The sequence below is a fragment of the Quercus robur genome, chromosome 4 (genome assembly GCF_932294415.1).
Source record: "Quercus robur chromosome 4, dhQueRobu3.1, whole genome shotgun sequence".
Taxonomy (NCBI): domain Eukaryota; kingdom Viridiplantae; phylum Streptophyta; class Magnoliopsida; order Fagales; family Fagaceae; genus Quercus; species Quercus robur.
In genome coordinates this window covers 74,961,660-74,976,817 of record NC_065537.1, presented here as the reverse complement: position 1 = coordinate 74,976,817, position 15,158 = coordinate 74,961,660, and the positions used below count along the sequence as shown (strand labels likewise).

Sequence of the window (15,158 nt, the reverse complement as noted above, 5' to 3'; positions counted from 1 at the left end):
TTTTTTGATAATAAGAAAAAAAAAATTTTATTCATACAGTGATGTGGAATTTTTTAATATTAATTTAAATTTATTATAGCCACATAAGCTTTTAAGTGTGCCAATTGTGCACATTGTTAGTCACATATGTATCTTCTATTTATGAGTTAATAATAAATATCAAATTAGCTGTAAGTTGAAAATAACATGGACTAAATTGATTACTACCAAAATATAGGGACTAAATTGACTACAACATCAAAATGTAATGACCAAAATGGTTTTTCGCCAAAGATATATCTAAAAAACAAAAATTGGTAACAATTTCATACAAATAAATGATATAAAACTTATATTCAAGTGATGCATAGATATATTGCCATAACATGAAAATATATGTCATTTCAAAAAGAAAAATATTTCTTGCATAGTCATTGCAAGATTAAATTTTTTTTTTTTTTTTTGGAAACAATTTTGTAAAAAGATAATGTTTTTCTTGCATAATTTGAATCTACTCAGAGGCTTTAATGTGCATAGGCTCGTCTATTCATACGGATGGCCTTTCATTACTTGCTCATTACTTGCTCGTGGGAGTTATCTTGACTTAGATGCGGTTTATGGTCGTTCTTGAAATGGACGACCATTTTACCGATACTCGTCAATAATTATGGTTTTTGTTTGTAAAAATAAATTAGGTGAATTGATATTTTCCCATTTAAGTCTACTTCATACCTCTATTTGCCCACTTAAGTCTACTTTATACCTCTGGTTCCCTTATGAGCAAATCTTTGGCTTCTTGCTTGATTGTGGCTATTGAACAAAAACTCCATGTATAAAACAAATTCTAGTATTTGCCATCCATGATTAAGTTAGAGATAGCATGGTTCTCAGAAAAATAATAATAATAATAAATAAATAAATAATAAAAAAATCACATCCAAAAAATTTTCATGATTTAAAAGTGGACATCTCATTTTTGTAATTTAAATTGTGTACATCAACACATCAATTATATATATATATATATATATATATATTGTGTAACATGGCTAATGTAAAATAAGAATATAAAAATATTTAGGCTTTCTTCAAAGAGCTACAAACCATACACCATGGAAATTGCATTGCAAACAATAATTCTAGGACCACACCATTTTGCTCACCCTTTCCTACAACTATTTTATGTAGTTGATTATGAGTGATTGAAAAAAATTAATAGATCTATGTAAAGAGTAATTGACACGGAAAATAAATTGACATAGTGATTTGTTTATGAATGGGGAAAACCTACATATCAAAAACCCCACCGGGTGATTTTAAGGTCACTACTCCCGAGAATCCACTATTATTACAACAAGCAATTACAAATAAAGGAATCTCAATACCTTATACCAACCTACAGTTGAACCTTTACCCAATACCTAATTGGATTTATTCTATAGTGACAATCTCTCCTTTCAATGCATGACTCCCAGTACATGAGTAACCAATTCAATACACGGATCCGTACACGGCTTACACACCAACTTGAGAAGGATATTGACTACAAAGTTCTTCAGATCATCAACAAGATGAAGATCACGAGGCTCCTTGGTTACAAAACCATACGGCGTACAAACACAACAGCTTCTTCAAGAGAAAGATGAACTAGAGCATATATCTCCAGTTCACAATATGCTTGTGAAAAACTTTTACATTGATGTGCATCAGCTATGATGGCCTTTAAAACAATCCTTATATATGTTTAGGGTTGTGAGAAAAGAAAACTCAAATATTTATACACGGATTGGATGAAAATCAGAACTGAAAATCTGATTTTCTTAAATCTCGATAAATACCCTATCTATCGAGCAGCTGTCAAGCATTGGGCTTAAACAGCCTTTTAAATCTTGATAGAAGCTATCTGTCAAGTTTTAAAATCCAGCATTTCTTCACTTGATTCTTGGACAGACTTGCATGGCTTTAACACTTGAACTTAAAATCTTGTTCCTTGAAGTATTAAACACATTCTAGATCTACCCAATTACAAGTAAAATGGGTTTTGTCAAAGGATTAGCCAATTCTATATTGACATATGTTCTTAACATGATTCACATATGTCCTAACAATAGGTACCTTCTTTTCTCTTTCTTCCTCTCTTTGGAACACTGGCCATTTAGGTTTTTCTCTCTCACTCTTTGGGTTTTTAGTTTTAGTAGATATATAGATTCCAATTGCTTCTTAATTTTCCCACTCCTACTTAGAGTTTTGATTTTAGGTTTTTGAATTTCTTGATTAGTTTATTTTTATGATTAATCGATGGGAAATCCTTACCAAAAAATCTGTTTACATAGGTTGTTGAAATTAAACATCTGTAAGCATCCACCTTTGTCAAAAATACAAAATTGGTAAACCCAAAATCTAAGCTCCTTATGCATGTTGCTAAACATTTTTCAAGTACTTTCAATTCATAGCAGGCCCACAATTTCATTGTTAGGCTACAAGAAAATGTCATAAGGACTAGGCTACACAACATCAGTTTATGTTATTCCTGCATCTCTTTAGCTGATGTTGCAAAGAAGTTGAGATTGGACTCTGCAAAACCCTAATGCTGATGTTGAGAGTATTGTATTAAAGGCAAACCAAAATGGCGAAATGGGATCACTGCTAATATTGGAGTAAGAAAAATGAGATATTTTGATACCGATTAATATCAGTGTACCGTTTTGAAATTACCGCTAATTATATATATTTATATATACAATTATTTATTTATATATTAACAAGTCAAACTTCACACAATTTAATGAAAATATTTAAAATTATAAACCCATATCTAATTTAATAAATATATATATAGCAGTTAGTGCCCGTTTGTTTCAGCTTTTACAAGCTGAAACGTGCTTTTTGAAACCAAAAAAAATAAAATGTGTGTTTGGTAAGTTTTTAAAAAGCTGCGTTTTCTAAAAAGCAACGTTTTCATTTGTGAAGGAAAAGCCCAAATCGCGAAAGCAGCACCTTGCTCTATTGCAAAAAAGCACTGAAGTGCGTTTCAATATTATCGTTAGAAGTTGCACAAATTTCCCAAATTGTCCACTAGTTTTTCTTTAAAACCCAAATTTATCCCTTTATTTATAACACAATTTTACAAAGGAACCCAATAATGAAATCAGAACCCACAAAAAAAATAAATAAATAAAAACTGATCTGACCCATTTCTACCGCATATCATTGGTAGTGGGGAAAAGATCAAGCAATGGTGGGGAGGAAGACAGGTGGCGGTGAAGGCAGAGCAAATTAGCAGACGACGGAGGCGAAAGGTGAAGAAGATGGAGGCAAAAGACGGAGATGACCGATTAGCAGACCCGTCTCTCTATCTTTGTTTGATGAGAATCAAATGGTGTGGTTGTGCGTGACCTTTAAGTTTGTGTGTTTTGATGGGATAGAGAGAAAGAAACTTGTAGATGAAGTGGCAAGAGAAAAGGGAGAAAGGAAGAAAGAAAAAAAAAAAAAAAAAAAGAAAAAAAGAAAAAAAAGAGAGAGTAAGGGTACGTGTGTGGAGGAGAAAAAAACGGGGGGGAAAAAGAAGGAAATATGGATTAAAAAAAAAAGAAATAAGGGAAAATAAAATAAAGAATAAGAAATTAAAATTGAGAAATGCTATCACAATATTTTCACAATACTTTCACAATAAATCTTAAGTGGTATGTTATTATTAGCTAATATTGGTGAGAAAAAATAATTTTTTAGAAAGAGAAAAAAATAATTTTAATAGTATGTTCAAATTAACTCATTTATATATAAATTGTCATTTTTGGTAATTTACTATTCAAACCACCACTTTATAAGTGCTAGCTAAATACTCAATTTTTTCAAAAAACACTTTTAACAGTTTTTACCAAATACTCAACTTTTTCAAAAAGCCCAATTTCATACCGCACTTTTTAGAACCTCCACTTTTTCAAAAAGCACAATATCAAAAAGCTGAACCAAACTCCCCTTTAGTGTGTACAGTTCATAGTTGAACTTAGTGAAAAAAATGAAAATGGAAAAAAGAAAAAGTGAGTTAAGTTTGATTTGATATTCACATGGGTCACTGACTCAGACACACAAAACAATAAAAGTAAAAAATAAAATAAAAGTAAAAAATAAAATAAAATTGTTTAATTATCCTTGTGTCAGTAGACACAACACATAAAATGAGAAAAGACAAGTAAAAAGAATTTGAAAAGGCAAATGAAATAGAACAAAAGAAAGAGGCATTTGGTATGGCAGTATGGGGAAGAAGAAGAAAGGAGCTCAAGGAAATGGGATCAACTTCAGCAACGTACTTGCAGCGGCAATGTGAGGGAAAATAAATCAAAATGTTACTGATATTAAATCAAAATAAATCGACTCCCTTGGTATTGCTAAATGAAAAGCTTTCTGAGCTTGTAGATACTTTTTTTTTCATCCCCTCGTGGTTCAACCACGGTTCAAACAGTTTCCTACTTTTTTAGAATAGAATGGTTCTTAGGGTTAGAAAAATGTATTTGTGAGAGGTTCTCGATTAACTGGTTTGAACCGTATGATCCGGTCCGGGTCCGAAAATCATGCATTCATGAAAAATAATACTTTTAATTAGGGTTTTGTTGTTTTCTTGATATTTTATCCATTTTAACTTTGATTTTGGCCCGTGAACTATTGTTTTGAAGGTAATTTCATGATCTTTAAGATGGTAATAAATTTTTGTCAATCAGAAGGTCTGATCAAAATTTCAACTTTTTGACTAATCCTGGCTAGGGTTGTCAACATTGGTCAAACATAGCCAAAAATAGAAAGTTTGGGATTTTGAGTTCTTGAATCATTAGAATGATTCACCCAAGACCCGATTGAAAAAAAAAATCCATGTAATACCTCATTTTCTTACATTTTAAGAGCATAATTTTCACTTTTTAGTGCCTAAATCGACATTTTGGCACATTAATTGAGGGCGGAAAAAATATGGTATAAACAACTATCACCAATAGAGTACCCCTTATCCAACCATGGGTGGAGCAATCATGAGATTTTTTCTTGCACAACTATAGGAGTCACCAACACACACTTAGTAGAACTTTTACTCAAACATGGGTGGAGCTGATATAGGAGTCTTTCTCATTCTACTTGGTGGGATCAACTAAAAAAATTGTCCCCAAACTATCGGCTTTGGATACTGGTTTTTAGGGAGAAAACACCTTGAAAAATATAACATATACGGTCACCACTAAACCAAGAATTTTAAGCCAATAAATTTTGGTCCAATTATACAATATTAAGCATCCCTTCTCATTAGTATCCAATGTGAGATTTCACTACTCAACTTACAACAATACTCACACATGAAAATTCCAACAGAGTTTATTGTAACAGTGAATTTTGGAACTAGAAAGACTAAAGTGAAGGTTCAAATAAACGTCAAGTAACCTTTTATATTTTTGGATAAAATTCTAAACTAAACCTCTAAGTTTTAAATTTTGTCACTTTAGCTCTCTAAGTTTCAATTTTGTCATGTCAGTCCACCAAATTTTAGATTTTATCAATTCAATCCTCCGTTAGGCTAACTGTTGCCATTTGCGAATTAAAACAACGCCATTTTAGGTTTTTTATTATCAATTAAAAAATAAAAAATTATTATTTTTAAATTTTAAAAATAAAAAAATAAAAAACCCTAATCATTCCCTTGCCCCTGAAAACAAAGACTAGCAAGGAAGGATACTTCTCATGTTTCAAAGGATAAGATTGAGAAAGTCATTTGAGTTGGTTATATTTGTGCCTTTAAGATGAATGACTACAATTTTAAGAATAGCAATGTTTACATGTTATATGCTCATTCGCCTGCGAAGCAAAGAGAAAGACAAGCTATAAGCAAAAGGAGATTGGGCTTACTATGGTTTTATATGTGCTTATAAATGGCACACATAAACATTAAAGCGACCTGAATACGAACTATGTAATGCCTGTTTGTGTGAGTGTTTATAGTGGTTGTTCAAATGATCTTAATTTTAAAGTCACATTCTTTTGATTGTAAGGACTAAAAAATCCTAAGAGAAAGGCATAAACAACCATCTCACCACTGCTTACTAGCCAATCATGAAAACCTTTGTGCATATCTTAAAATTTAGTGCTTGATAAAGTGTAGCACATGCACAACAAGAAAAATAAGGTGTAGCCTTAAAAGAAAAAGAAAAAGAATAAAATAAGGCAAAATAAAATAATAATAAAAAACATGATTGCAAGCTTGTTTTCTAGAAGATGTGAGACTTATATGATATAACTCTTTACGTGATAGTCACTTTCAAATTTATATGATGAATAATGTAGAAATTTTGATTGATTACTATCTACATATCACCTTATATGTATCTCATGCTCTTACTAGTTGCACACACCATAAGTAAATCTTTGCTAAAGCTTTGTACATGAGATTGTGTGTAAAGTAGTGTGGCCATCCAAGATTATGTTTTCTATGGTGTTTGATGCAAAATATGGTTAAGGGTTGGCAAAAATTATGTTTAACTGATTAAAAACCTTGTTTTGAAGTTCGGAGTTGAAACCTCATGTTTTTGAAAAACATTTAAACTAATTTCATTCATGAAATTCCTTGGTTTGGGTAGTTTTTGCATAATCTTCTGCAATTTTTCAACCAAAAAAAAAAAAAGTTTTCTAGAATTTCGATCGATCAAGTGTGATTTTTGATCAGTCGAAAATTGCAAGTTTTTTAAGGCTAACTCTCAGCCTTGCTTGATTGCTATTTGATTAATACCTAATCAATCGAATCTCTTTTTATTTTTAGTTTTGGATTGATCGAATCTATTTTTTGATCAATCGAAAATTTTGAGGTTTTTGAAGCTTGCTTCTGCCTGACTCGATTGGTATTTGATCGATGCTCGACCGATCAAAACTGAAAAATTTTCAGATTCTAAGTTTTTTACCAAAATGTTTTTTCATGCATCATTTGTGTTTAGGATTCACATGCATTACATTGTTTTCTATATCCATCTTGCAGTTTTGCAGTCATATCTCTCATTGTTTTCACACATAACATGCATACACTTTGCTAAATTGGGTACTCAACTTGATTTAAAAATTGATTGATTAGTTTTTGAGTTATGTACTTTTTCGTATATGCTATTTTTATGAGTGAATTGCAAAAAATATTTTTCTTAAGAGATATGATGGATAATCAATGTGCAAATATTGTCTCTTAAACATATTGCATACATATATTTATGGATCACATAGTGTCAAGTTTGAATTTATTGAAAGAGAGAATATTTTTTTAAGTGTATCCTCAACTTATGTTTCTTTTAGTTTTCCCCACCTCCTAAATTTTCCCCAAAACATGTTTTGTTTTTCCTATTTTTATAAGGGGAGAAAAGATTTTTTAACCTTTGTTGTTCGTAGAGAGAGTTGTTTCTCTTCATAAGGGAATTGCCTCTATTCTCTATAGAGCTGGATTCATTTGTTTCCTTGATCCTCTATTTTCTCTTGACTTTTGTTGCGTATGTTTTCTATTTACTCTTTATTTGAGTTGTTTTTGTCAATACACGACAAATGGGGGAGAAATAGATGAAATGTGGGAATCTTGTTTGTTTTGTTTAGTATGCATATTTGTTATTTGCTTTAGTTTGATTATTTATTGTTTATATGTCTTATTTTCCACACATGCGATGATGTGTTTTTTGTAGTGTTTTCAGGAAAGACAAGTACATTATGATCAATACCTTCTACCTCTTATTGCAACTTCTAGGTTAGAAATCTTAGATTAGAATTTTTGTTGTATTTGGGCATTTTTATTATATTGGGTTGTTCTTATATTTGAGTATTTCATATTGTATGTGAGTTTTGTCACGAATTGCCAAAGGGGGAGATTGTTAGGTTCTAAAAGTTTAGAAAAATTGGCAAATTGTGAACACAAATTTGTGTAGATATAGATCCTAAAGTCTATAGGTACTATTAGACATTGCTCAAGGTGATACAAGTCAAGATTCAAAAACATACAAGCTGCAGAAAGAAGAATTTGAAATCTGCCTGCTAATTCGATCGATCGAAAGATAGGCTTGACTAATCGAAACACGAGTCTTTAGAATTTTAAGTTGGCCCAAACAACAATTTAAGCCCATTAAGGATTAAGTTTTCAGATCTACTTCTTCTAGTATATAAAGGAAACCCTAAGCACGTTTTTAATAAGGCCTTTCAGAGAGAGAAAAGTGTGCCTCTTTTGTATCTAGTGTTTTGTACCCAAAAAGCTCTCTCATGTCTTCTACGTGTGTTATTCCTTGAAGAATCTCAAGATCCGATGTTGTAAAAGTTGTTGCTTTCTCCATTCATCAAAGGTACCGATAATCTAAACCTTCAAGGGTGGTCTTGGAGTCACAAATAGGAGAGTTTGTGTTGCTAAACCTTTGAGTGGAATCTTAAAGTCACAAGTGTGGGTGCTTGTGTTGCAAAGGCCAAGGAAAGAAGTAATCCGTAGACTCAAAATTATCATGAGATTGTGGTAGTAAGTTCTAAGTGTAATAGCAATAGGATGTTAGTGGTCTAAGTCTTATTGTAAACTTCAATTCTTTCTAGTGGATTTGCTTTTTACCTTGAGAATAGTTAGGTTAAATCCTCCTTAGATTTTTTTACCAGATTAGTTTTCCTAGGTCATCATATCGTTGTGTTATTTACTTTTCCGTTATTTTGCATGATATGATAATTTGTTTTAACCTAGATCTGGATAATAAAACTAAGTATTCACTTAGTTAATTAATTAGGTTTGACAATCTAATTTACAGGGATCCAAAAACCTAACATTGGACCTTTACATAATCACATTCCCAAACACTAATACACCACATTTAATGGAAAAGACACACACTCTCAAAGCAAACCAACAAAGATAGAATGAATGGAGAAGAGGATGAGATTTCTTGGTTTCAAATGTAATCTTAACTTCCACTATATTAAATTACATAATTAATTTCAAAATTTTACTACTCCATAGAAACTTATTATTTTCAATAATGAATCAGAGAGTTTCAAATTACATATGGCTTGTAGGTACATTTGGTGTGATATGAAGAAAAGAAGAAAATAATTTTCCTCTTCTTAATTTTTCCCCTTTCTCCTTAATTTTGAAATAATAATCTAAATGATCATGAACATTGGAGGTTTCTACCAGGACCACCAAAATAAAAGTAGTCTTCCCTTTGAAAGAGATTATAGCAATTGGGTACCGTAACGAATCTGTGAACGTTACTAGGAACCCGAAGAACTAGTAGAGGATCCATAAGTTTGAGATTTTGGAAGAAACTAGCCCTACCGGGCCCTTCTTCAGCGAAATGGCCACTGCCCATTTGTGTTGTGGTGTGCTCCCCACCTCTCTGTTCGTTTGCCACCTCTCCTCCCCATGTAACACTGTTAGCGCTAATAGCCAGGATCGAGAAAAGGGAGGATGGCCAATATCCCAATAGATACCTATGCGAAAGGTACAACCACCAGTCTCCCCCCCCAGCATCGTCCTACCTCATTGTACATGGCATACAAATCAGTTTGTAATATTTTGAATGATAAATGAAGATATAAAGACTAAAGAAAGAGAAAAAAGAAAAATGAATCTTTTTTTTTTTTAAAAAGTCAGGTAAAAATAAATTGTGTATAGAAAAAAAAATTGAAACTTTAAATTTAAAAAGTTGTATATAAAAATAAATAAACCAAGAAAAAAGAATTTTAAACATACACTGTTACAACTAAAACCAAAAGAATTTCAAACATACAATGTACAACTAAAACCAAAAGAATTTTCAAACATATCTGTAACATTTGTTACTTTGAATTTTTCTTGATAAAAAAAAATTACATATGATATGATCATATATGTATATCCAAAAATAAGAAGTATTTGATAATGTAATTAAATCGAAATATTGTACTACCTTCCAGATAAAGAAGTTCATTGAATGTTGTTCACCATCATACACGGAATAAGGATTGACGGTTGCCCCCATCGCAATCCGGGTGTCGACTTGAACAAAGCCAGGGCACTCTAGATTGTAGCAACCGGTGCTTGCATATCCATCACTCTGCAGCAGTGATAAAAGTAAATATAAAAAGAATAGACACTTTTCAAAAAAGAAACAATATTTTGAACGAAGTCAGAGAACAACATATTGTAGCAACATGTGTTTTGACATGAATCACTGATTAAAAAAAAAAAAAAAAAAAGGAGAGAGAGAGAGACTTCTCAAAAAAGAAACAATATAAACATGGCTAGTTCTAGCAAGGAAGTCAAATATTAAAACACGTACAGTCCAAAACGTGAAGAGATGAGTCTCGAAATCGCCAAATAGATCATGATAGACCTGTTTCTCCACAAATAATTTTGTAAAAAAAATAGAAATTATTAGTAATTCAATGTTTTGCGTGTGCCTAAAAGAAAAGGTGATGGATGAAATTATATATACCATCATGCCAGCTTCAATTGTATCAACAATATTTCTATTATTATCAAGACCTGCGATCCAGGATTGAGCCAAGCTGAACTCGTCTTGTGCCATGGTTTGGGGGTTCCACACGTTGATTTCTGCATTCATTCCCCAATACCTCTCTCCGTCCACCGAAATCTGACTATACTAGAAACTCAACCAAAAAAACAAAGGTTGTGAATGTCAATTTGAGTCTTTCATTATAGTAAATACCATGAGCTCCAACCTATTAATAATATTGGTTAAAAATTAAGTTATACCTCATGGATACTTGTATCGGTATCAGCATTGATGGTACGGAGTTTTTTCCTACCATAATATGCCCTTAATGAATCTTTTTCTTTAGTTCTTCTTATGGGAATGGTTCCTTCTGGGCACCTTCCATTCGAGTGCCATGGCTGAGTAATTTCAGGCTTGGAGTTTGAAGAGACGTTGTTGCTCTCATCGAATGAAAACCCTTCCGGATAAGAACTAGGTCTCATCTATCGCATTTGGCATAGATAACAACGCAAACCCGGCCCACACCACAATACAATAAGTATCAAATTATTTGTGATACAAAATGAAATTTATATAGTTAATTAAACTAGTCACCTTAATTGTGTGATTTTTTAACAAAGGATGATCAAAAGTTGGCTGGTTGTAGATATCTACACAATCGATTATATCTCCGTCCGGGCTCTGTATCAAATACATTTTCTCATCACACACACATAGTTATCAATTTGAATTCTCAGTGTTGTAATAAAATTACACTGTTATTGAACATTGGGGTCATGGAGACACCACAACCCACAAAAAGTGAATGATTCTTTTAAGACCAAAGCTGAAAATACTATATAGAACACAAACATGTTATATGAATTGATTAATAACCTCGATGGTTTTAAGAGCAGGCTTGTTAACGCGCTTCAATTGCTTCCGAACCTCCAGTTTTTGTTTCTTACTAAAGACGGTGTTAGTGTTCCCAATTCCAACTGATGACATTGGTGCAAAAAAGAACAAGCACAAGGTCATCTTTACTACCCTCAACCACGTCCTCCCACTTCCACAAGGCGGTGCCATGAGTAACTAGCTAATACGCGAATCAAGTGGCAATAATATCTAGCTTTGGTTGTTCCCTTTGCAATACTTAAACATACATTTGTTCATCCTCTTTATTCCATTCCACATGCTATTTATCAATGTATACTAACGATCACCCTATTTTTGGCCATGTCTAAATGAGACTTTGATTTATCTGTTTTACTTTAATTTTGTTAGCTCATAAGTACAAACTTCCTGTTAAATTTCCTATTGACTATCGTCATGGGTCAAAATTCAAGTGAAATAATTTGTCCTCTTTGAATTGTTCCACAAGCTAAAAATTTGGGAAGTTTGTTATTTTAATTTTTGCTTTTTAAAAAAACTTAAAATTTGAGAATCTGAGATAAAAGAGAAATTTGGTAATGACTTAATTTTTTAGTAGTGTCTCAAAAATTTTGGTGGTGTAAGACTTATGGGCTAATTTTGAGGCAGAAACTATAAGAGAATCTCATTTTTTTTTTTTTTTCAATTTGAAGGAGAGAAAATAATTTAGTGGGAAGTGAGAATAGATTAGGTTTAAATTTTGCAAAAGAATTTTATTAATTTTTTTTTTAAATAAAGCCTAAATGAAATTTCCTTATATGTCTTTAAACTTATTTTAGGAGTAATTTTAAATATTATGTAGAGTTTTTATATGAGGAGTACATGTACTTCTGATAACAAAGTATTCATCCCAAAACTTTGGGTCAGCACCTATGGTTCCAAAACAAAAAATATGCACCATCCAATTTCTTCAAATTTATTTAGTTGAAGTTGAAAACTTTTTACTAACAGTATTATAGACAAAAGTAAAAGTTAGTTGAATAGTACAGTGGCCAGTGGGGCTCATGAATAGTAACAAAAATGCAGTAGGACCCATGAATAGTAGCAAAAATAAACTGAAATTGCAAATAAGCTGAAATTTTCAGCTTGTCCCAAATGCACACTTACATAATCTCTAAAAATTACACTACTCACATAAATAAATAACAAAATGATATAAAATTTATATCCAAGAGATGGGTGGACATATTGCCATATACCATGAAAATATAAGTCATTGCAAAATGAAAAATCTATTTTATCAAGATTGAAAAAGACTTATTTTAAAATTTAAAAAAAAAAATTTGAAAACAATTTCGTGCAAAAGATGATAGATCTATGTAAAAATGACCGACAATCTATCATAAACAACCACATAGATAGTTGTCAGAAACAGTTAGTTGTCACATAGAACATGTAGCATACACAAGAGACATGGATCCTTTCTCTTCCTATAATTATACTTGGGTCCCAATGGGATGTCCATGAAAACTTTCTATTCCTGAAAATAGACCAGTGTGCCCCATTTTTCCAATATGGCTCTAGCTTTCTTTAAGTGAGTCTTGTTGTAATCCTTGAGAAGTCAGACTTCAAGTCAAACCACATGGTTAGGTTTCGGTTACTTCAATAAAACTCATGACAATTATCATACAAAAATTTTATAACAAATTGGCAAGTTGTTAATGATAGATAATAAGATATATAAATATATATATATATATATATATATATTTAAACACAATAGTGAACTCATATCAAAACTTACAAAAAATAAAATAAATTATCAATTATTGTGAAAAATTATTATGTGTGAAATCGTACTCCTGGTTGCTTATTTTTGGTATACCCTACATCATTTGTCATACTCAGTGACTAGATTTTTTAAAAGTAGATATCATGGTAGTTGGACACATTTAATATGTAGCCTTAGGAATATTATAAATTTTAATATATTGGATTTTAAAACCAACGTGTTAACATTTAAACACAATATGAATGTTTCTAAGAAAACACAAAAAACAATAATAATGATATTAATTTGTTTAATATGACGTTGATGTGAGTGCAATACTATTCATTGTCACGTTAATTTCTAGGGTTTTGGTAGTAAATTTTTTTGCAACGACGTATTAATGATTTTGCTGTCAACTAGGACTAGGACAAACTAGATCATTCTGGCATAATCTGATATTAAGTCAGATGGTCTTACATTCAATCCATGAGATGATCAAATACCTTAACAAGGGGAGTGCTGACTCATATTACGTACTCTACTATTGTCCTAATCAACTAGTCTGACTATATATAGTCAGTTCACCTTTTAGTAAACCTAGGGTTATCATAAACTTTGAATTCCTTAAAAATAGTGGCATTTTACCTTAATTGTTAATTTTGGTAAAATGGAGTTGATTTATGATTCGTTTGTGTCAGTAGAAGTAACTTGTTGACCATTGATAACTTTAAGACTTCTAAAGAAACTTGCCATGTTGGGACCTTCTTCAACGAAATGTTCACTACTCATTTGTGTTGTGGTGTGCTGCCCACCTATCTGTCCGTTTACCACCTCTCCTCCCCATTGAACCTTTGAAGCGCTATAAGACATGTAGCCGCGTTTTTGTCTTATAGCCACGTTTTACAAAAACGCGGCTTAAAGTCGAGTTTTTTACATGCCCAACAATAGGGAGGATGGCCAATATCCCAAAAGAAAATGATTCACAAGTTGCAACCACCAGTTTCCCCCATCATTGTCATACCTCATTGTTCATGCCAAGCAAATCAGTTTGTAATATTTTGAATGATAAATAAATGTATAATGACTAATGAAAGAGAAAAAAAAAAAAAAAAACTTTTTGTGCAGAACAACATGGACACTTAAATTCACCATCTTAAAAAATAAGTTAGGTAAAAGAAACCACTGTCTTAAATTCACCATCTTGGTTTATGAAAATACATAAACCAAGAAAAACGAATTTCAAAAATACACTATTACAACTAAAACCAAAAGAATTTCAAACATATCTGTAACATTTGTTACTATGAATTTTTTTCTTGAGAAAAAAATTTTCATATGATTGATCATATATGCGTTTCCAAAAATTAGAAGTATTTGATAAAGTAATTAAATTGAAATATTGCACTACTTTCCAAACAAAGAAGTTGATTGAATGTTGTTCGCCCCCATATTCGGAATAAGGAATGTCGCTTGCACCCATCGCAAGCCGGTTGTCGACTTGAACAAAGCCAGGACACATTAGATTGTAGCAACTAGTGCTAGCTTACTTATGCATCACTCTGCAGCCGTGATAAATATATATATATATATATATATATATATATATATATATAATAAATAAAAAGACTCCTTTTCAAAAAAGAAACAATATTTTGAAAAGAACACAACAGATTGTAGCAACCTGTGTTTTGATATGAATCACTCTGCAGTCATGATTAAAAAAGAAAGACTTTTTAAAAAAGAAAAAATATAAACATTGCTGGTGCTGGCAAGGAAGTCAAATATTTAAACACATACAGTCCAGAACTAGTGTCGTAATTTCCATAAAGATCATAGTAGACCTATTTCTCCAAACAAATATTTTTGTAAAAAAATGGAAATTATTAGTAAATCAATGTTTTGCATGCACCTAAAAGAAAAGGTGATGTTGAAATTATATATCCCATCATGCCAGCTTCAATGTTATCTAGGTTTGCATCATTACTTTCAAAACCTCTGATCCAGAATTGAGACAAGCTGAACTCGTTTGGTGCCTGGGTTTGGGGTTTCCACACGTTTATTTTTGCATTCATTCCATAATACCTATCTCC

General features: G+C 31.7%; 1 protein-coding gene across 1 annotated transcript; it reads right to left on the bottom strand.

Moving 5' to 3' along the window:
* Nucleotides 1–9,707: 9,707 nt before the first annotated feature.
* Nucleotides 9,708–11,513, bottom strand: LOC126722590 (uncharacterized). Its single transcript, XM_050425737.1, has 5 exons — nt 11,325–11,513; nt 10,709–10,930; nt 10,428–10,595; nt 9,900–10,046; nt 9,708–9,713 (listed from the first exon to the last, which is right to left on the bottom strand). Exons 1-5 carry the CDS (start codon nt 11,511–11,513, stop codon nt 9,708–9,710), a joined length of 732 nt encoding a protein of 243 aa, XP_050281694.1.
* Between the last annotated feature and the right edge of the window lie 3,645 nt (nt 11,514–15,158).